Raw genomic sequence first — 21,716 nt, 5'->3', positions numbered from 1 at the left:
ACTGGGTTAGCCACGTCAGGAAGCCTATCCGATGTTTTTCCGATTATTCTGCAGCCAATCACAATGCCGATTCCGTGCGGTAAACTAGCTTGCAAAAGACGCTGTTGTGATCAACTGGACTTGTATGGAATTGCATATAGGATATTTATCCCATGTGTGAATCGAATAACCACGTGTGTCTGATTTGTTTCCGGGTGTGTGTATGTGTGTCTGTCGGCAATCATGTGACTAATAATCAAGATATTGGCAGTGGGGGAGTGGTGGAGCCGCGCTAGTTGGGCGGCAGAGGGCGGCAGTATTTTCACCTGGCGAACTTTTTTGGAAGATGTCGAAATTTCGACCTCGACATCCAAACACAAGCCCAACAATCCACAATGAAGGTCGGAAGTAAGACACGCACCGGACGGCGCAAACTGAGCGATACTGACAGAAATATCAGAGCCAAAATCAAAGCGCGTACCCGTGCGCCTGCGCCACAAGATTGAAAAAGCGTCAGCGGCCAAGCAGAAGAAGGCAAGAAAGCTTGCAAAGAAGGTATGGCAACTTGCGCATCTCGGCAGCGCTCATATAACTAACGCGCGCAGGATCCAACATGGCGAAGCAAGACCAAGAAGGAGCCTGGCATTCCCAATCTGTTCCCTTACAAAGACAAGATTTTGGCAGAGGCCGAGGAGCAGCGAAGGAACCGAGAAGAAGAAAATGCGCGCCGACGACAGCTGGCAAAGGAGCAGAGACTGAATGGCACTGCTGCTGAAGATGCCATGGAGGACGACGAAGAGTTTGAGCAGTTTGACGCCGAAGGCGACGAGCTACTCGCAGACGACAGCAGTGAGGACGAGGATTCGATGCAGGTGGTGCGTTTCCTGAGTAGTTCAGCGATGCGCCAAAATTACTAATGCATACTAGGACAACAAACTGAATCCCATGGCCGCCCTCTTGGCTTCTGCGAAAGCACGCGCCGCTGAGTTTGAGAAAAAAGACAACGATGCAGACGCCATGGAAGATAGCGAGGAAGAAGACGATGACGATGAAGGCGACGGGGTCAAGGTTCGCAAAGACGCATCAAGAAAGCAGTTTGACAAGGTCTACAAGCAAGTCGTTGACTCAGCAGACGTTGTCTTGTATGTTCTCGACGCAAGAGATCCAATGGGAACACGATCGAAAGAGGTGGAGCAGGCAGTCATGGCGGCAGACCGTTCGAGCAAGCGCCTGATATTCATCCTAAACAAGATTGACCTTGTCCCTCCGCCAGCCCTTAGAGCATGGCTCGTTCACCTCCGTCGCTCTTTCCCCACCCTTCCGCTGCGCGCATCCAAGCCTGCGCCCAATGCAAAGACCTTTGAGCACAAGGACCTCACTATGAAGGGTACATCGGAGACTCTTTTCAAAGCTCTCAAGACTTTTGCAGAGTCACGGCAGCTCAAGCGCTCGGTCAAGGTTGGAATCATTGGATATCCCAATGTGGGCAAGTCTTCGGTGATCAACGCCTTGACCTCAAGATTAGGAGGAAGATCTGCCGGTTGCCCAACTGGCGCCGAGGCTGGCGTCACTACCAGCTTACGAGAAGTCAAGCTTGACAACAAGCTCAAGCTGCTAGACTCGCCTGGCATTGTCTTCCCAAACACTGAAGGTTCCAAGGAAAGTAAAGTACAGCAACAGGCACGACTGATTCTTCTGAATGCCGTCCCGCCCAGGGAAATCGAGGATCCCATCCCAGCCGTAACCCTCTTGTTGAAGAGGCTCTCCTCTTCAGAAGAACTGTTTGCAAAACTCATGGAGGTTTACGATCTGCCCCCACTACACACCATAGGCAATGACAGGACGACCGACTTTTTGGTTCAGGTAGCAAGGAAACGAGGTCGACTAGGCAGGGGTGGAATACCCAACATGCATGCTGCAGCACAGACTGTCATCAATGACTGGAGAGATGGTCGCATTCAAGGATGGACAAGCCCGCCCAAGTACGTGCCCGCCGAGACTGCAACGACAAAGACGGCTCCCGCCCAGAAGGGGGGTCTCGTTGGTGACCAGAAGGAGATTGTCAAGGAATGGGCTGCCGAATTCAAGCTGGAAGGTCTTTGGGGCGACGACTCCAACGACACTGCAGCACCAGAGGCCATGGAAATGTAAGCATGTTACGACGAGAGTCGACTGGCGAATTGGCGTTTTGTATTTCACCTGCAGTACTGGCTTTCCCCTGAGAAGAGGAATTGGGTCTCGAGTAGATATCACAATCACATCATGATAGCCACTTTGCATTCGTGTACCCCCTCCGATTGATGAAAACTTTTGCCCAATCATCCACCTCCTTCTGGACCGCTACTGACCGAACCAAAGTGCGACATCGGCCACCAGACTGACGAAAAGATCATTTCGTGCTGTAGCTCCACGCCGATTGTGGTGCCCAAGACATGTTCGCTACCACTGCGGCGATCGTCTGCCCCACACTAGCTATCGGCTTTCGTCGGCTCAACCCCAGAGCTCATTCGATTCGAGCTTCACAGCTTGGGATACATAACAAGAAGCCCCAAGCTTTTTGGCTAATTGACATTCCAAATCATCTACAATGGGTTCTTCAAAGGGTCTCCAGCCGCTTCGCTCTGCTACCCGGTCATTGAGCACACTGCCCACAGCCTATGCTGGTGCGCAGGTTGCTTCACGACGATATGCGGGGACGCTTGCAAACTTCAAGATTCCCACTGTTAACAACGAGCCAAACGTGAGTTGGAGATACTTCCATGTCTCTGAAGGATATTTGCTAACCAACAGTTCTAGCAACACTACGCCAAAGGCTCAGTCGACCGACAGAAGCTTCAAGATGCGGTTGCACGTATGAAGAAGCAGGGTCCTGTAGAGGTTCCTCTTGCCGTAGGAGGAGAATACGTAAGACCGAGAACACTGGCTTGGTAGTTTCATTCTCATTGACAGCTTCCAGATCAAAACCTCGTCTATCCTCACTCAGAACAACCCCTCCTCCCACGCCGACATCATTGCCAAGTACTCCAACGCCAGCACAGCGGATGTCAAGAAGGCCATCGATGCCGCATTGGCAGCGAAGCCAGCATGGGAAGCGCTCCCTTTTGCCGACCGCGCCTCAGTGTTTCTCAAGGCGGCAGATCTCATTTCCACAAAGTACCGATATGAGATCATGGCAGCGACAATGGTGGGACAGGGAAAGAATGCATGGCAAGCCGAGATTGACGCAGCAGCGGAGTTGTGTGACTTTCTGAGGTTCAATGTCAAGTACGCGGAAGAGACATATGGCCACCAGCCAGTCCACAACTCTCCCGGTGTGTGGAAGTATGTGCAGTCGCTGTTTACCAAATTCAAGGCCAAAGCTAACTGAAATAGCCGTGTTGAATACCGACCCCTCGAAGGCTTCGTCTACGCCGTATCTCCTTTCAACTTCACAGCCATTGGCGGTAACCTCCCCGCAGCCCCAGCTCTGATGGGTAACGTCGTTGTGTGGAAGCCATCGCCATCTGCAATCGCCTCCAACTGGCTTCTCTACCAGATTCTGATCGAGGCTGGACTTCCACCAAACGTCATCCAGTGGGTCCCTGGTGACGCTGTGGAAGTCACACAGGAGGTTCTCGCTCACAGGCAATTCGCATCCCTGCATTACACTGGCAGCACAGCAGTCTTCCGACAGCTGTACGGAAAGATTGCCAACGGCGTTGCCGAGGGCAAGTACCAGAGCTACCCCAGGATTGTCGGTGAGACTGGCGGCAAGAACTTCCATCTCATCCACAAGGACGCCGACATGCACAACGCCGCCATCCAGACGGTCCGCGGCGCGTTCGAGTACCAAGGCCAAAAATGCAGCGCCTGCTCTCGCCTCTATGTCCCCGAGTCTGCATGGCCTGAATTCAAAGAAATCCTCGTCAAAGAAGTCTCGGCCCTGAAAATCGGCGAGCCCTCCGACTTCTCCAACTTCATCGGCCCCGTCATTCACGAAGCCTCGTTCAAGAAACTCTCTGGCGTAATCGACGACGCCAAAACAGACCCGGAGCTCGAACTCATCGTTGGCGGCAAGTACGACAGCAGCAAGGGTTACTATATCCACCCCACCGTCTACCTGACCAAAAACCCAAACCACCCCCTCCTCTCGCGCGAACTCTTCGGTCCCATCCTTGTCGCCTACGTCTACGACGACGCCGCACCCAACGCTTTTGCCAACATCATCCGCCAAATCGACGACACGTCCGAGTACGCGCTCACGGGCGCCGTCTTTGCAAAGGACCGCGAGACGATCAAGTTTGCAGCCGACAAGCTGAGGAATGCAGCCGGTAACTTTTATATCAACTGCAAGTGTACCGGTGCCGTCGTCGGCCAGCAGCCGTTTGGCGGCTCGAGGGCCAGCGGCACGAATGATAAGGCGGGTAGTGCGAATTTACTCGCTCGCTTTGTTAATGTCAGGGCGGTCAAGGAGGAGTTTTTGCCTACCGAGAAGGTGGGATATCCTAGTAATGAGGTTTAGAGGGGGTGTGTGTGGTTGGGGAAAACTAGGGTTGAAGGGGTCATCTTTTTTTTTTGGAGGGGCGTTGGGCATGAGCATGAATATCTGGGTATGAATTTACGATTGGAGGGGAAGAGGATCATTATCGTTTTTTCCCTCTCTCTCTCTCTCTCTCTCGGTAAAAGAATGTTTGGGAATTTTTTGGGGGGGGGTAGATATCGCTCATTTGATACAAATTGCTATATCTCTCTCCCATTGAAACCGGATTTCATCAAGCCAAAAAAGAAAAGAAAAGAGAAAGAAACCACTAAATCATTCTTTCCTTCTCGTACCCGTCCCAGCTAAAAACCCTCCAACCACTATCCTTGCAACCTTCCCTAGCAACTCGGTGGCACACAAAATCACTTGCAAAACCCCTCACAATCACCTTTTATACCTTTCCAACCACGAACCAATCACCTTCATTTGCTTACCCCCCTTCCCCCCCCCCCCCCCAAAAAAAAGACTTATACCCTGCCAAGTTTTCCCAAGTAAAACACACATGCCAATTCGACTCCAAACCCCACACACCTCACGGCTTCCACGATATATACAACCTTACCTCGGCAAACACACCGTAACCTACCTATGCGACCCATGACTCGCACCGTGCACGTTCCCCCCCTTTTTTTAATTTACAAAGGATTTGGTAAATTGGAGGATGGTGGATGCGTAGTGGGCTGATGAAGAAGTCGATGTTTAGATTGGAAGTAAAGGTACAAAGTGGAGTTTGTGTTGTTTTTTTTTTGTAGTTTTGCTTTGTGGGGCCGCGGGGGGAAAGAAGGGGAATTTGGAACACATATCAGAATTTAGGGGAGAAAAAAACAAACTTGGGGTTGGTGGATGTGGGGAGTGAAGGGGGTCAAGGAGGATAAAAAGAGAGAGAAGGAGGGGTTTGTGAGGTCAAGGGAAGGGAAGGGAAGGGATAAGTTTTTTTTAGGGTTAGGTTGGGGGGGAATAAAAGGGGAACAGGATAGAAGCTTGATGGGAGCTTGGTTTGGGGGGGGCTGGGCTATGACTTTCCGTATAGGTGGATAGAGTCCGTATGAGTGAACGGTTGTTTGTTTTGAGGTTAGGGTTGTGTGGCGGTGGACGGGAAGGGGATCACGTTTGGGTTTAGTTTGGGGTTTAAGGGAAAGCTTGACTTGTGCAAAGGGAGTTTGGTGCTTGGTTTGTGCGGAGCCAAGAACTGCGCATGGGAGGATGTGAACTCTTTTTGTTTTGTTTCTTATTTTGGGATTAGGTTTGGGATTGGGGTATCGGGGGTAAAGAGGACCTTTGACAGGAAGAGATAAATTTTTGGGTTGGGCTTGGGGCTAGAGTTGTTGGAGAGATGAGGTACAGGGGGAAGGGTGCTTGGGCTTGTGTAGGATTGTGGACGTGCGGAGATATTGGGCGAGAGTTTGTATTTGTATACTTGTCTTATCTTTGTGGACGAAAGGGGATCCTGGATAACAAGGCCGTGTCTCCTCATCTCGTATTTCTGCCACTAGAAGTGGAGATGTAATTGAGGGGAAAGCATACACAACTAGCTTACGGACAAAGAAGAGACAATGGCGTGGTGGATGTGTGACTCACATGATATTAGAAATCCAAGCTACGTACGAAGCACTTTGTGAGTCGGAGTCGGGACAAGAAGTTCAGTCCGATGGTGGCGTTACTACAGTACTAGCGCGGCCAGAGTCGGGTTCTGGCGCAAACCGCCCTACGCCCTATATCCGTTCTCATGTCCCAAACGGGATTAAAAGCGTAAACTCCTCAAGCTCCGAACTCCGCATCGAGTTGCAAGTTGCGAGTAATATAGTTCAGAGGCTGGAACGCAAAGGGAGCTCTAGCTTTTGATATGCACCAACTGGCTGGGTCAACCTGTTCCATTCACTTGATTGATCAGCTCCTCGGTCACACCCAAGAGATTCGTCCGCCAACGGTGTGGAATCTCCAGTGCACGTACATACAAACCTGTTGCATGCGAAACGGTTGTTATGGATCGTCGCCACCATGGTGGAATAAAGGCCGTCCGACCCTCCGACCCGACTCGTGACCCCCCCTCCCAGCGGACATCTAAAATATGTCCATGCACAGCGGAGCGCGCGAGAAGCGAGAGCGCGAGCGCGGGCAAGAGTGGAGCATGGAATTTCTCATACCGTCCTTATTGATATCGCACACGCATTGTTGTATCGATGTACCTCGGCATCTCGGTGCCAAAGTGTCAGGGGTGGCTTGCACAGAAGGAAAAAGGCTGATGAAAATTCGAGTCCAATTCCAGAAGGCCCTATGACGCACCAAGTTCGCTTTAGGTTCGGGTAAGGCTAGACATACAGAGTGCTGCCGTAAGAATCTTCTACTTTCTTTCTCTTCCTTGCATTTGCCACGAATAGTATACGAGTTTCTCTCTACTTCGGCGCTTTGTTGGTCCGCTGCAGCGCATATGATTGGGCCCGAGGCTTGGGTTTTCTAGATTCGCTACTGGCCATGCTGGTGGAAACGGATTAGCGCTGCCGGTCATCTCGGCCGAGCAATGCTCAAGATTTAGCATCATGGTGTCATAGGGCCCAGGGATGGCACTGGTAGCAGCGGCTATGCCGTAATTCCGGAAAGGTTCCAGATCGCTGGGCAGTGACGAAAACAGATTCGTTGTCCGCGTTCTCCGTTTGACGCGCCCTTGCAAGCTAATGAAAAGTGTGTCGGTGGCTGTTGGGCACGACTGTTTATATGCGGCGTAGGTCCCACCGTCTGGCACATTGATCGTCGCTCCTCCTCTTCCAAGCTTTCAACGGTCGTCATTGCTTCCTATCTTTGTCGACCTCTATACATATTACACCGTTTTTTAATATAACATCGGGCTCTTGGACCAAAGAATTGCAACGCCTGGTTCACCTCACCACTTCACCGCCCTGGAGATATAACGGACACCGCAACACCAACACCGTAACACCATCAGTACATCGACTGGACGATATAATCATGACGGAAAAGGACCGTGAGGTCCCCGCTGGCTCTGCCACTAATAACACCAATATGGACGTCGAGTCAGGAAGAGAAGGAATTTCACATTGGCAAATGATCACCGACCAGGGCGTGGTCACTCGGGAGATCATCAACTACGACTATGAGGGTGCGGGAACAGAGGAGGATCCCTATGTCGTCGAGTGGATCGACAATGACCCCAGGAACCCCATGACCTGGCCCAAGTCGAAGAAATGGATCATGGCCATCGCCGTAGCAAACTCAGTTCTCGTCGTATCATTCTGCTCGTCTGCCTTCTCTGGAGGTATGTATCACGCGTATCTGGGATTGCAGACATGCCAAAAGCTAATACTTGCCAGGTATCCAACAAATCATGATGGAGTTCAAAGTCAGCCAAGAAATCGTCACACTCGGTGTATCACTGTTCGTCCTGGGATTCGCACTCGGACCCCTCCTGTGGGCCCCCTTTTCGGAATTATACGGTCGCCAGGTTGTCTTCCTAGGAACATACTTCGCTTTCATGGCATTCAACGCCGGTGTTGCTGGCGCAGATTCCATCTACTCACTGCTCATTCTTCGATTTTTCGCCGCCGCCTTTGGATCCAGTCCTCTGACCAACGCTGGAGGTGTTATTGCTGATCTTTTTACTGCCAATGAGCGAGGTGTCGTCATGAGTATCTTCTCTGCCGCACCCTTCATGGGTCCAGTCTTGGGCCCCATCATTGGTGGATTCCTTGGTATGGCTGAAGGGTATGTAACTGAAACCACACACTTTATCATGCATGGCTAACTCTTCATCTAGATGGCGGTGGGTCAACGGCCTCATGGCAATTTGGGCAGGTGCGCTTCTCGTTACTGTAGCCTTGCTCGTCCCCGAGACATACCCTCCAGTCTTGCTCCGAAAGCGTGCCGAGAAGCTCTCTAAGCTCTCTGGCAAGGTTTACCGATCCCGCGCCGACATTGAACAAGGAAAGGTCTCGCTCGGAGAGGCGTTCGCTACTGGTCTCAAGCGCCCCTGGATCCTCCTCTTCTGCGAACCCATTGTCCTTCTCCTCTCCCTGTACCACGCCATCATCTACGGTATTCTCTACATGCTTTTCGGTGCTTTCCCCATTGTGTACCGCATGGGACGTGGCTGGAATGAGGGCGTCAGTGGATTGCCTTTTGTTGCCGTCGCCATTGGAATCGCACTTGCCATTACCTACGTCATCACCATCGACAACAAGATGTACAGGAAGAAGATTGCGGAATCCGGTCGTGGATTTGCTGCCCCCGAAGCTCGTCTGCCCACGTGCATCATTGGTGGCATTGCACTTCCCGTTGGTCTCTTCTGGTTCGCCTGGACAAACTCTCCTTCCTTGCCGTGGGCTGCTAGTGTTGTCGCCTCGATTCCGTTTGGATTTGGCATGGTTCTCATCTTCCTGTCCATTATGAACTACCTCATCGACTCTTACACGATCTTTGCCGCGTCTGTCTTGGCCGGCAATGGTATCATCCGATCGGTATTCGGTGCTGCCTTCCCGCTCTTCACTTCGCAAATGTACAGCAACCTCGGCATTCACTGGGCATCCTCGGTCCCAGCCTTCCTCGCCGTTGCCTGTCTCCCGCTCCCATTCCTCTTCTACAAGTACGGAGCCAAGATCCGCGAGAAGTGCAAGTACGCCGCACAGTCCGAGGCCTTTATGCAACGCGTGCGCGACCAACACGCCGCAAAGGCAGCACGACAGCAGGCTGCTGGCACCGGATCAGAAGATACGTCTCGTGCCAACACCCTTACACCACAAGAAGAAGCCGAGGAGGAGGCGCACATGGAGGAATCCGAGCCCAGGTTCCAAGAGATGAAGACCGAAAAGGAGACTGAGGGTGCTGATGGTCTGAAGAGGATTCACACCGGACGCTCAACAAGGAGCAGAAGGACAGTGCGCGACCTCGAGTTTGACTCGAACCCATTCGACATTGATCGTGTCAACACAAGAGAGAGCTTTACGAACAGGCCACGAGGCAACAGCCGAGCGAGCGCCAAGCGATAGACATGTGTTACGAAGTTGTTTTGGAGATTGCATTTTCACGGCCAAAAAAGTTGAGTTATTTCTAGACGCACAGCGTTAGCATATACCCCATATCCTAGAGTCAATAGTCGATTCTATAGTTTTGTAATATTACAATCAACAGACTGCCAAGAGTCTCCTCCACTACGAATAGTTGTCTGCCACTAGGCCAATGCCCTGCTTCCTTGATCTCACGTGATGACAGTCGTCTCAAACGGATCATGTTCGGCGATCATCCGCAGCGGCCACGCTAGTAGCTGCTGCCAGAGAAGCACTCCACAAATAGCAGCGCGTCCCATCTCCAGGCCACATCACCCTAATAAGATGTACCCTCATCGGCCCTTCCCACGCGTCCCTCCGCAGATCGCGTTTCTTACATGTGGCTTGCCTTACTTCTTGACCGACGCTTCCGCTCCTTAACTACTACGTGATGCACTAACAATGCCTCGCCTGCGTATCCGCCATGTCGCCATCTGCGTGGCAATTGTCGTGTGGATCTACTGCTTCCTTCCCGAGCACCAACATGCGGGTATTGGCCCGGGCGCCAATCACGATGCGACCATCAACCTTGCGCGCTACATGAACGATGTGTCCGGCATACCGCCCATTCGCGCAAAAGCGAGTAGTTTTGACTGGAGTTCTGTCAACTTTACATACCCGCTGGCACGCAAACCAAACCTACCGGCCCCGTTCAGGAATCGACCTCGCATACAGCATCCTGCTAGAGCCGAATCGCAGGAGGCCAGACGACTCGAGGTCAAGAAGGTGTTTAAGAAGAGCTGGGCTAGCTACAAGAGCAAGGCATGGATGAAAGATGCGCTGAAGCCGATTAGTGGAGGATATGTCGACCAATTCTCGGGCTGGGCTGCTACGCTTGTGGATAGTCTTGACACGTTGTGGATGATGGGCATGCGTGACGAGTTCTACGAGGCTGTCAGAGCAGTTTCGACAATTGATTTCGGCACCTCCACGTTATCAAGGGTGAACACTTTTGAGACGTGCATTCGGTATGTTTTTTTCTGGACTTGAAAGAATGCGACCAAGGGTCAAGCTGATGATTTGTAGATACCTGGGTGGGCTCCTGGCGGCATACGACTTGAGTGGGCACGAAGCGCTAAAGGCAAAAGCAATCGAGGTGGGCGACCTGCTGTATGCCGGATTCAACACCGAGCATGGCATACCAGTCGACTTTATCGAATTCGAAGAGGCAAAGAAGGGCGGAGGCTTGGTTGTGGAGAGCGATGTGGTCAGCGCGAGTCCTGGGACAATCACTCTGGAGTTTAGCCGGCTCAGCCAGATCACCGGAGATGACAAGTACTATGCTGCAGTATCGCGTCTGATGGATGTTTTCCACAAAGGCCAGAACTCGACCAAGCTACCTGGAATGTGGCCCATGATGGTGTCTATGCGTAGGCAGGATGTGGTGTCTGGATATCAATTCACCATTGGCGGAAACGCAGATTCGCTGTATGAATACCTGCCCAAGGCACATGCTTTGCTCGGTTCAGTCGATCCCAGTGCAGCCAAGTTTGAAACCATGTCACGCGCTTTCTTGGACACGGCAATGAACAACCTATTCTTTGCGCCCATGATACCAGGCCAAGAGGAAATCCTCATCTCAGGCAACGTTGACGTCCTTGAAGACGGTCCGAGCCTCGACCCTGAAAGCGAACACCTTTCATGCTTTATCGGTGGACTCTACGCGCTTGCCGGACGTTTGTTCCAAAACGATGAATATCTCGACCATGGAGTCAAGCTCGCTCGTGGGTGTGCTTACGCATATCAGGCCTTCCCATCGGGCATCATGCCAGAGAGATACAACATGGTCCTATGTCCCGGTCCAGATCACCGCAAACCCTGCGCTTGGGATGAGAAGCGATATACCGAAGCCGCAGCCGCACGCCCACAATATAAACCCAACCTCCCCAAAGGCTTCACGACCGCCAAGGATCCGCGTTACATTCTTCGCCCAGAGGCAATCGAGTCCGTCTTCATCCTCTGGCGCATCACGGGCGATCCTGTATGGCGAGAAACGGCGTGGACAATGTTCGAAGCAGTCGCCGTGGAAACAGATACCAAACTCGCCAATGCGGCCATTATGGACGTTACGGTAAAGGGTTCGGAAAAGGAGGACTACATGGAGAGTTTCTGGATGGCGGAAACGCTCAAATATTTCTATTTGTGCTTTGCAGATACCGGCTTGATTAGCCTGGATGACTTTGTCCTCAATACCGAAGCACACCCGTTTCGGTTGTGGAGGTAAAAAAAAAGGGCTTGCTCTGTGTGTTTATGGTTTGCAAGGATATATATGCTACACATTTACTGGGAGGGGTCTTCCCTAAAAGAAAACAACAGGACAATAATCTGATTTTTTTTGTGAAAACGGTAAAACATGACTGAAGACATTTGAAAAACTGGTAGTTCGCTTTTGATGACTTGATTGTGTTTTACTCAGATGGCTCTACGATGAGAGTTATTTGGTATCCATGAAAAAAAAAACGCCTGAACTCAATCTCGTCTTTTACACTCAATGTGAGAAGACAAAAAGAGAAACCCCCCTCTTCGTTGCCCCAAGAAAGTATGACAAAAACCTCCTCCGAAAAAAAAAGCCAGCCCAACCGTTCATCTCATCATACCGCATATAATCATTATAAGAAAAAAAAACACACATCATCACGTAACCCTCTCAAACCGCATGTGCTCCACCTCGACACCCGGCGTACTCGCCACAGTACTAACCCCAGACTGGCTCGAAAACAAGCTCGAACTACTCGACTCGACCCTCGACAGGACCGACTCGGCACTCGACGGCATACGCGACAGCGAGTGACAAATGTCCTCATAATGAGGTGCAAACTCTCTGTCTGGTTCCCTTGGACTATATACCGGCAGGGGCTCCACATCATCCTCCTCGTCTGGTTGCGTCAAAGCCGACGACGCATCACGACGTGTGCGGGGCAAGATCTCGAGGGGCGTGGTAGACCGGATTGTGAATTGCTGGTCGTTGTACTGTATACCGACGGTGACGCCGAGCGTGTACCTGCGGGTAATCGTGTACGTCTTGAACGAGGGGATGCACTCTGCGTCGTCGAGGAGGCGGAAGGAATTCGAGGTCAGGGGGACGGTTTTGTTCAAGGGAAGGTGCTTTTGCATGTCTGAGCGCGAGATGCAGGTTACGTGTTTGGCGACGGTGTCTTCGGGGTAGGAAGACGAGTTGCCGCACATGGTGGTGGAGTAGGTGGATATGACGACGGAAAGGGTGGAGATGGTGCAGTGGCGCCCGGCATGGTTGGCGGGGTCGCGGGCGTTGAGGAGGTTGAGGGAGAGGGAGATGTGGCCGCCGGGTCCGACACAGATGGGGTGATAGAGTGTGGGGACGATGCGGGGGGTCGAGTTCATGGAGACGCCTGAGAAGACTTTCTTCACGCGGGATTCGTCTTTTTCGCGGGTGGGCTTCCAGGATTGGCCGTAGAGGACGGAGGAGGCGGTACGGGGGCGGGAGATTGCGTATGCGGGTGGTTTGGGGTGGTAGCGGAGTGTCTGCTTGCATCTCTTTGTTTCTGTGGAGCCAGATAGGACAAGTCTTGCCTGGACAAAGTATGATATTTGTGCTGTACCGTCCGGGACGTCTGTTTTTAGTTGGAATGTCGGCGGGAGTGGATGTGGTTCCCAGAGGTAACTGTCTCCATGGGCTGAGCGTTTGTACTGAGGTTCGGTAGATGCTGGGAAGGTGAATTCAAAATTCCAGGAATATTTCTTCGGTGCAAGTCTGCAACAAGAAAGTAGATGTTTTTCTCGGTTGAACAGGCGTATTTTTTCTTCGTAGGTTTGCCTTGACGGAGTGGCATCGTTGTTGCCATGTGTATGTAGTGGCCTGGTAGTCTTGGTAATACAACTCCCGGCGAAGACCAACTTCAGTGACGCAACATCCTTTTGCTCTTCTACTGCCAACCAGACTTGGCCCTTGACCTTTTCTCCTGCCTGGTATATCTTGTTGTTGTCGCCATCTACTGTAACTCTTAGTGCTGGGACCGTCATGTTTGCTGCAGAGGTATGATCAGATCAGCAATGCAGGGACCTTTGGGGCTTAAGAGAAAAGGAGCGGGTATAAACGATTGGCTTCAGGCCCGGCCACGCGGCTGCCAGTGTAGCTGGTACGAGGAGAATGTTTACCGGGGGTGGGAAGCGTGCCAAGCAATGCGGGATGTCTGGGCATGCAGCTGAAAGATGATAATGGAAGGTCAGAGGACGCTTTCTTGGAAACGGGAGGCTGAGTAGAGGCTGTTATTGGGACTACATATTGTTTGTCTTTTGCCTTGGGTCTCCCGACGTGCTTGGCAGGCTGTTCCGCTGACCGGGAGAAACCATGAAGCAGTTGGGATCAAGACAGGTACTTGGGCACACATGCGGGTTTGTACTGTGCTGTGGACATGGGATGCTGGCAGTGATTAGGGCTGTAGTATAGCGACCGTCTTGTTTCATGAGACGGCTGCTCGCACCGACCAAGCGCGACCCAACATACGCCATGAGGATTGCAGAGACACAGCAGCCGCAGCAGAGTTCCGATCCTGTTGATTCCGCAGAGGAGTTGGAGGCGGGAGAGAGCCAAGGAAGCGTGGTGGTCTTGGCTGGCAGTCTGGATCAGCCACGCTGATACCCCAGATTCACCCCGCTAGCCTCGTCCTGCTAGACCGACAAGACGGGCTCTGGAGTCTGGGTGAGGCCATATAGGACCCGCTGCCCTGGAGCTGGATAGGCAAGGACCCTGCTTTGGTTGTCTGGTGAGCAGCACAAAAAAACATGTCGACAATGTTGGAAAGCGACGAGGAGGGTGCGAGTAGAAGGCAGGAGGAGTCATCTGCATCCCGCCCCGGCGCCGTGGCGTGGGCACGAAGAGCCCTTGGCTTGGGCCCAAGGCCTCGATGGCGGACCGACTCGCCAGGAAAGAATCGGGGAGATGGAAGGGCATGTGTAGCAGGCGGCTTACGTATCCGATTCGCCTGAGTAGATGGCGCTGTAGCGAGCATCCAACGCGTGGCCCACCGAGAGTAGTATTCACGTCGAGCTGTGTAGGTAGTTTGAATCAAGACTTTGGTCCCGAGAACTAATCACATGCCGTCTGCTGGGCATTCCCAGGGCGGCGTGGGAGCGCCAGCCTGTGGTTCGGCGTACCGACCCGCCGGCGCTCGGAACTTGTCGTCGAAACGTCATGCACTTTTTTTCGCGGCACCCGTTGGACTGCCCCCATTTCAGTCTGTCCGTCTCCAAGACTCACAGCTGTTGCTATCATGTATAGTGCAGCCCATTCACTCTCGACATAGCACATTTGAACAATTGACGGCGCGGCAATGTCAGATGGCGGAAAGCGCCCGTCTTCTTACTGTAAGTGTGGACAGCAGAGCAGAGCAGAGCAGAGCAGAGCACAGCAGAACAAAGCACAGCAAGAGCATGGCACGGCATTGGTGCGTGGCAGCAAGACCCGAGTGGCTGACACACGGGCTCAGTCCATTTCTTTGCTGGCTTGAACTCAGGCATCCTGTCTGCCGTTCTCCTCCAGCCTGCCGATCTCCTCAAGACACGCGTCCAGCAGTCTCGCTCAAGCACTCTTCTTGGGACCATCCAGTCCATCGCAAGCGGGCCGAATCCCATCCGGCAGTTTTGGAGGGGCACACTGCCAAGTACATTACGCACAGGCTTTGGCTCTGCCATCTACTTCTCCAGTCTCAATGCGCTGCGCCATAGAGCCAGCCTGGTTGCGGCGGCGAGGGCGGATGTGTCGCTGAGGGGAGGCGAGCATTCGAGCTCGCTGCCAAAGCTGAGCAACACGGCCAACCTTGCTACAGGAGCATTTGCACGCACATGGGCCGGCTTTGTCATGATGCCAATTACAGTCCTCAAGGTGCGATACGAGAGCAACCTGTACGCATACAATTCCATGTTTTCCGCCTCGAGGGACATTTTCCGCACAGAGGGGCTCAAGGGCTTCTTTGCTGGGTTTGGTGCAACCGCGGTGCGCGATGCGCCATATGCAGGGCTTTATGTTTTGTTTTACGAGCAGTCGAAGCGAAGACTGTCGAGCTTGGCAAGCAAAATCGAAGAGACGTCGGGCGCAGCGACCAAGCTCTCGTCGAGCACGTCGGCCGGCATCAACTTTGTCTCGGGCGTAGCGGCAGCTGGCCTGGGAACAACGGTGACGAATCCGTTTGATGCCATCAAGACTCGCATCCAACTCATGCCCGACCAGTACGGAAACACGATACAAGCAGCGAAGAAGATGCTTGCCGAGGAAGGGGTGCGAAGTTTGTTCGATGGGCTAGGCATTAGGATTGCCAGGAAAGCAATGAGCAGTGCGCTCGCGTGGACCGTTTACGAAGAATTGATTCGACGCGCGGCAAGCCTCAAGGAGGTGGTCGAGGATAAGATGTAACGGCACACTGTATCATACACATGTAAGTGCATGCGCGGGGGCGGCGTTGATGGGCCCTGGCTAGGTATATCTTCGCTCTACTCGAATATCAGGACAAGATGCATAATTTCCCGATTGCGTGCAGCAGGTGCATGAATTTGGCGTTCCTGAGACTGCTATCTTTGGGTGCAAATCTCTAGGGATGGCTATCTTTGGTTGGGGGCCAGGAATAGCCGATGTCGCTGGCGCCACACACAAACTTGAGAGCTTACTTTGCACGTGAGCAGCCTGTTTCATGGAGCGCTGGGAAGCCAGACATGTGCCATGAAGCGCGTATCTCGAGAGCATTGTAGACAGCGGACAGCACACGGCGAGTGACATGTGATTAATAATGGGTAGTGCGAGCTTCAGTGTGGCAGAGCTGAGGCTGACAGCACAGTATAGCCCAGCACGCCGAGCGGGCACGTGACGGGGGAATCCGGCCCCCCGCGACTGCAAGAGGAAAGAGGGGTGTGTCAAGCGTGCCTTCCTAGCGGCACCAAACTAGACGTCGCCCCACCATACCACGGCTGCTTCCTCCCAGCACTGCACTGCACGGCATAGACATGGCCATTATCGCACAACACGCCCATAGCAGTATCAAAGAGGACAACACACTGTATTTGCGGCATGCTTACCGCCACCGATCTGGCCGCAGACAGCTGGCCAAGGGCGACGGGCTAGTCGGTGTTCAGCAGACCAGCGCCTATAGTGCCCCCCGGCCTCAGCCCTGGCGGCAGCTGCCTGATGACTAGCTGCATCGCCGGAGCATTTCAGCCCCCAAAATTGTGACATGAGCGCGCCCTCGTCTCCCTCTCAAAATCCCCTCGGCCGCGCTTTCGAGCTGATTCCTTTCTGCTTACTTGTGTCACCTCGCTTGCTGCTCACGCCGCACCCGAGACAAAGACACAAAAGCCTGCTGCACTGATTCCAGCCTTCCCTGACCAGTGTACCTTTTACACCCCAACACTCAACTCCTTTTGCCCGTTTTTCTTTTACCACATTCTTTGCCTCCCATACCCATCATGGTTCTCTCAGACGTGTGGGATGACCTCTACGAGGACGACGAGTGGTACAGCAGGAAGGATCGTGTCACGGCCAGCGCCCGCCATGTCCGTGGCTCATCTCCTCTGCCGCCAACAAAAACTCGAGACGATGCTATCCTTCCTCCCAACCATGCTCGTCGTACCAGTGAGTTCCTGGCTCCAGAAGTACACTACACTACCTCTCTGCACCGTACTCGCTCCCAAGGTCACGCGCCAGTCCCCAACGTGACCATTTACAACACCACTCGCATGGACAATGAGAGTAGCCCCCAAGTACGTACAGAGCAAAAGAGCCGTGACTCCAGCCCACGCGGCCGCCTAGAGGTGAAGCGCAACATGCCTGGTGCATTTGAGCTTGAAGAGGAAATCACTGCACTGAGGGCAGACTTGAGAAAGGAGCAGCGTTCTCGCTCCCGACATGAGTACCAAGAACGTCGCCGCACGCCTGAACAAACTGATTACACCGACAAGATCAAGTTGACCATTGCCGAGCAACGCCTCAAAGATCTCGAGTTGGAGCGAGAAAGAGAGCGCCTCGAGAGATACCATGAGCGCCGCCCTTCGCCAGAGCATGACTACACCGACAAAATCAAACTCACCATGGCTGAGCAGCGTCTCAAGGATCTCGAGAATGAGCGTGAAAGAGAGCGATACGAAACCGAGCGAGAGCGCGATCGACTAGAACGAGAGCGGGATCGAGACCAAATGGAGCGGGAGCGAGAGCGAGAGCGAGACCAACTGGAGCGAGAACGAGAGCGACGTCAGTTTGAGCGATACAACCAGCACCACCATCGCCATCATTCGCCTGACCACAGCGCCGAAGACAAGGTGAAGCTGGCACTCTCTGAGCAGCGACTAAGAGAGGCCGAGGAAAAGCTCGAGCGGGAACGGCAAGAGGATGAGATGAAGAACCGCGAAGAGCTCATGAGGCGCCGAATGGAGCTTGAGTACATCACCGACAGAAGGGAACGCGAGCGTGAGGAAGAAAATCTTCGAAGGTTCGAACAGAACATGCGCCGCGAGTGGGACCTCAAGCGAGAACGCGAAGAGCGCGAGCGCGAGCGACAAGAGGTTGAAGAAGAGAAGAAACGCAAGGCCATCATTGCCGAGAACCGAGCAAAGATGTCTCGGGAGCAGCGAGAAGCGGCCGAGCAGCGTGACAAGATCCTCGCCGATCTCGAGAGAGAGAAGCGAGAGCAAGAAGAAGAGCGCAAGCATATCCTCGCAGAGACTCGCCTGAAGCAAGCACGCGAGCAACGCGAGGCAGAGGAGCAGCGTGACAAGATCCTGGCTGACATGGAGAGACGAAAGAAACAGGAGGACGAAGAGCGCCGGCACATACTCGCAGAGAGCCGACTCAAGCAAGCCCAGGAGGAGCGTGAGGCAGAAGAACAGCGTGAAAAGATTCTAGCCGACTTGGAGAAGAAAAAGAAGAAGGAGGAGGCAGAACGCCAGCGCATCATTGCCGAGAACACGGCCAAGATGGAGAAAGAGGCGCGGGAGCGCGAGCTTCAGGAGAAGGCAAAGGAGGAAGAGCGTAAGCGCATCATTGCCGAGAATGAGGCCAAACTGGCCAAGCAGGCAAGGGAAGCAGAGGAGGCGCAGCGACGTGCTGTCGAGGACTACGAGAGAAAGAAGGCCAAAGCCGAAGCCGAAGCCCAGGCCGAGCGTGACCGCATCATCTTCGAGTATGAACGCAAGAAGATCCTCGACGCCGAAAAGGAGAAGAAGGCGAGAGAAGAGATGATCCTGAAGCTCAAGATGGAGGAGGAGGAAAAGAAGAGAAAGGACAAGGAAGAGTATGATGCCTTTATGCGCAAAGAGAAGGAGAGACAAGAGGAAGAAAAGAAGAAGAAGGAAGAGCAAGAGAAAGAGCTTGAAGAGGCAATGCGTAAGAGGCTTTCCCAGTTTGGCTTCCAGGACAACCAGATCCAAGTCCTCGTGAATCCCGAGAAGCAACGCGAATTGCAACAAGGCATGCTACCAAACAACCCCATTCCCCAGATTGCACTCTCGCCTCATCACCACCATCAACACCAACACCAACAACAACAACAACAACAATACCACCAACACCATGCCATTGCACCTACGCCAACCTACGCCAAGGTCCACGTCAGCCATCTTGACGTTGAGACCCTTCACTACTATGATATTCCCTATGAATACGATGTTGTAAGTTTGATATGTCTTTAGTAAATGACCCAGTATTAACAAATAAGCAGAACCCAGAGTACATTATCGTCCTTCGCGAGATGTCGCAACGCGAGACGGACATCCTCTTCGAACACACACGCCGCCTTCGCTCGAGCCACGGCAGCAAGCTCTTCATCGAGGCCGAGGGTCGTGACAGTAGGGGCAAGAAGGAGTACGCCTTTGTGCGTAGGAAGTCTCGATCCCGCTCCAGGAGTGCCGTTGGTGTATCTTCTGGTCGAACCAATGTGACCTTGGGAGATATGATTTGGCGATAGGCTACTGTCGAACTGTTGCATTTATTCGTGTTGTTCTCCTCCACTTATGATATACCAGTTTGTTTCTTTCTCCGATGCTTTCAGACGTTGTCCTGTTTTTTTCTTGGCTTCTCTCATCTGTTGTATGTATGTACGTACGTAGCGAGTGAATTGGAACGATTATGCGAACGAAACATATCCGCGACCTAGCTTCTGATGTATTGCATGCGTGCATGTGGGTGTGTTTGCCTGGGATTCAACTAGTAACCAGGGTTTCTCTCTACTGCTGTGCAGTCTAGTTTCAGCTGGCTTATGCCATAATGTGGAGAGAGTAGCATAGCACGTGGTACGTGGTTGTCAGGCCTGTCGCAGGTAACATGTGACGACATACGAGGGCGTGGGGGCGATTTCGGTTCGCTCCCGCGAGCCTCGGCTTTTGATCATCAGAACACGACCACGGTTCGCCGCGACCCAGTTCCAAGCATCTTCCACCATTTGTTTTAGCCAGCGTTGATACCCTTTTTTCCTTTCAAATCATGGCGGACGCGCTTTGCGGGCCTTCGAATGCCCTTCAGAATTTCCAAAAACACACGACCGTTGATCGGACGCTGCAGCAAGATCGACTGGTCGGCAGACAGTCACCAGCGCAGGTATGTCACCGTTGAAAGACGACTGGATATAATGCGAGGGTCTAACTGTTATTTAGGGCTTTAGGTCAGCACCAGGGCCAAACGTAGGGGCATTAGATTCCGAGTTCGACGCCTTTCAGGCTGGCCGACCTGGTCCGCCGCAAGACTTCCAGCAGTTTGCTCCACGCTTCGCACAACCTCCTCCGCAATTCGCGCAAGCGCCTCAAGCGCCCGACTGGGCTGCTGACTTTCAGCGTCTGAATGTGAGCGGTCCACCTCCACAAGCGTTGCAGCAACAAAGACCGCAGGCAGCAAGCACGGCGTCAGCATGGCATCAGGACTTCTTGAAGCAGCAGACGCCGGTCGCACAGGCTCCCACGTTACAGCAGAACACGTTTGGGGGCATGTCGGGGTACGGCATGGGTGGATTTGGAGGACAAGCGTACATGCAGACACCAAGTTTTCAGAACGCGCAAATGTCCGACGTGGCACAAGGGAAGCAGCGGGCGCAGGATGATGTACCCGCTTTCGACGAGGCGGCCTTTGAACAGGCGTTTGCGCAGGCGCAACAAGATATGTTGGAGGTTGTCGAGGCAGAGCAGGCACATGCACAACCAGCGCAAGAAACGCTGGACTTGGACCGGCCGGGTGAGATGGATCCTCTCCTTCAACGGATACGTGAAACGCGTCCAGGTTTGTAGTATCCGCCGCGCTCACTACAGTTGCTGACTATGCTTTCCAGCCGTATACTCTGCCATCCAAGTATGGAGCGAAACTGGCCTTGGACGAACCTCTGAAGCAGTCGCATACCTGGAGAACATGAACCAGATGGAGCGAAACGGGTCCTTGATACAAGACGCAAACGAAGGAAGATGGATAGTCGATTCCCTGCAGAGAATTGCAAATCGTGATGCTCCTCAAGAAGTCAAGACCCGCGCCGAAGGCCTTATCAAGGCAATCAACGAGCGCCTCATGTCGCAATACCCCCTCGGCACGCGCGTGCCCATGTCGGAAGAGCAAATCTGGAAAGACCTCGAAGCAGCAGGCTACATGCGAACACCGGCGCCACTCCAACGCATGCAGCAACTGCCCGAGGAAGAGCAAAAGCAACAAGAACAGCCCAGACCAAACGAAGACGACGAAATGGCAGCAACTGCAGGACGCCTCCTCGAACGCGTCGCAGACAACACAAGCGAAAAATTTCAAAACTCACAGTTCCTGGGTCTCATGCGCCGCCTGCGCGACCGCGAAGTCAGAGTCCAGGAAGACAAGATTGTCGAAGTCGAGGGCGCCGCCCAGCACCAAACAACCAATAACTCTACCACTACTACCATTCCTGCCGTACAAACCAGCAACACCCAACAATCACAACCCCCGTCCTCAACCCAAATCCCCCCAATAGACCCCACAATCCTCTCCCACGCAGCCACCGACTTTGAACAACCAATCTACTCCGACATGGGCCACGCCCACGACCAACAGTATGTCTTCCACTTTCCTTCTCCTCCCCTCCTTTCCTCTTCCCATCCCATCTCGTCATCCAGTGAATCAACCTTAACTGATGACGTCTCAGATCAATATAGATATTACAATGTTAACGCCGCTTATCACCAGGCCTTTTACCAGCCCTAGT

The 21,716-nt window shown here is 53.1% G+C and overlaps 7 protein-coding genes across 7 annotated transcripts; 6 read left to right on the top strand and 1 right to left on the bottom strand.

The window, feature by feature from the left end:
• Positions 1-374: 374 nt before the first annotated feature.
• Positions 375-4,480, top strand: PSV08DRAFT_371207 (delta-1-pyrroline-5-carboxylate mitochondrial; the record flags this gene model as incomplete). The annotated part of the gene is made up of 9 exons (XM_014227183.2): positions 375-387; positions 440-534; positions 585-854; positions 907-2,126; positions 2,410-2,413; positions 2,582-2,719; positions 2,776-2,883; positions 2,936-3,300; positions 3,352-4,480. 9 exons carry the CDS (start codon positions 375-377, stop codon positions 4,478-4,480), a joined length of 3,342 nt encoding a protein of 1,113 aa, XP_014082658.2.
• Positions 4,481-7,516: 3,036 nt separating this feature from the next.
• Positions 7,517-9,664, top strand: PSV08DRAFT_409816 (major facilitator superfamily domain-containing protein; the record flags this gene model as incomplete). The annotated part of the gene is made up of 3 exons (XM_014227184.2): positions 7,517-7,769; positions 7,825-8,215; positions 8,268-9,664. The coding sequence occupies 3 exons, from the start codon at positions 7,517-7,519 to the stop codon at positions 9,493-9,495; spliced, it is 1,872 nt and encodes a 623-aa protein (XP_014082659.1). The 3' UTR covers positions 9,496-9,664.
• Positions 9,665-9,869: 205 nt separating this feature from the next.
• On the top strand, positions 9,870-11,901 carry PSV08DRAFT_298617 (glycoside hydrolase). Its single transcript, XM_014227185.2, has 2 exons — positions 9,870-10,520; positions 10,579-11,901. The coding sequence occupies exons 1-2, from the start codon at positions 9,955-9,957 to the stop codon at positions 11,774-11,776; spliced, it is 1,764 nt and encodes a 587-aa protein (XP_014082660.1). The 5' UTR covers positions 9,870-9,954; the 3' UTR covers positions 11,777-11,901.
• Positions 11,902-12,186: 285 nt separating this feature from the next.
• On the bottom strand, positions 12,187-13,551 carry PSV08DRAFT_362302 (uncharacterized protein; the record flags this gene model as incomplete). The annotated part of the gene is made up of 1 exon (XM_014227186.1): positions 12,187-13,551. One exon carries the CDS (start codon positions 13,549-13,551, stop codon positions 12,187-12,189), a length of 1,365 nt encoding a protein of 454 aa, XP_014082661.1.
• A 1,171-nt stretch (positions 13,552-14,722) lies between these two features.
• Positions 14,723-16,043, top strand: PSV08DRAFT_362301 (mitochondrial carrier domain-containing protein). The gene is made up of 2 exons (XM_014227187.2): positions 14,723-14,895; positions 15,018-16,043. Exons 1-2 carry the CDS (start codon positions 14,862-14,864, stop codon positions 15,938-15,940), a joined length of 957 nt encoding a protein of 318 aa, XP_014082662.1. The 5' UTR covers positions 14,723-14,861; the 3' UTR covers positions 15,941-16,043.
• Positions 16,044-17,268: 1,225 nt separating this feature from the next.
• PSV08DRAFT_298581 (uncharacterized protein) lies at positions 17,269-19,648 on the top strand. The gene is made up of 2 exons (XM_014227188.2): positions 17,269-19,179; positions 19,230-19,648. The coding sequence occupies exons 1-2, from the start codon at positions 17,341-17,343 to the stop codon at positions 19,473-19,475; spliced, it is 2,085 nt and encodes a 694-aa protein (XP_014082663.1). The 5' UTR covers positions 17,269-17,340; the 3' UTR covers positions 19,476-19,648.
• A 312-nt stretch (positions 19,649-19,960) lies between these two features.
• Positions 19,961-21,666, top strand: PSV08DRAFT_401925 (uncharacterized protein; the record flags this gene model as incomplete). Its single annotated transcript, XM_014227189.1, has 4 exons — positions 19,961-20,104; positions 20,161-20,776; positions 20,826-21,564; positions 21,657-21,666. The coding sequence occupies exons 1-4, from the start codon at positions 19,991-19,993 to the stop codon at positions 21,664-21,666; spliced, it is 1,479 nt and encodes a 492-aa protein (XP_014082664.1). The 5' UTR covers positions 19,961-19,990.
• Between the last annotated feature and the right edge of the window lie 50 nt (positions 21,667-21,716).

The sequence above is a fragment of the Bipolaris maydis genome (genome assembly GCF_028858645.1).
Source record: "Bipolaris maydis strain C4 unplaced genomic scaffold PSV08scaffold_7, whole genome shotgun sequence".
NCBI lineage: Eukaryota > Fungi > Ascomycota > Dothideomycetes > Pleosporales > Pleosporaceae > Bipolaris > Bipolaris maydis.
This window is presented reverse-complemented; position numbering and strand designations above follow the sequence as displayed.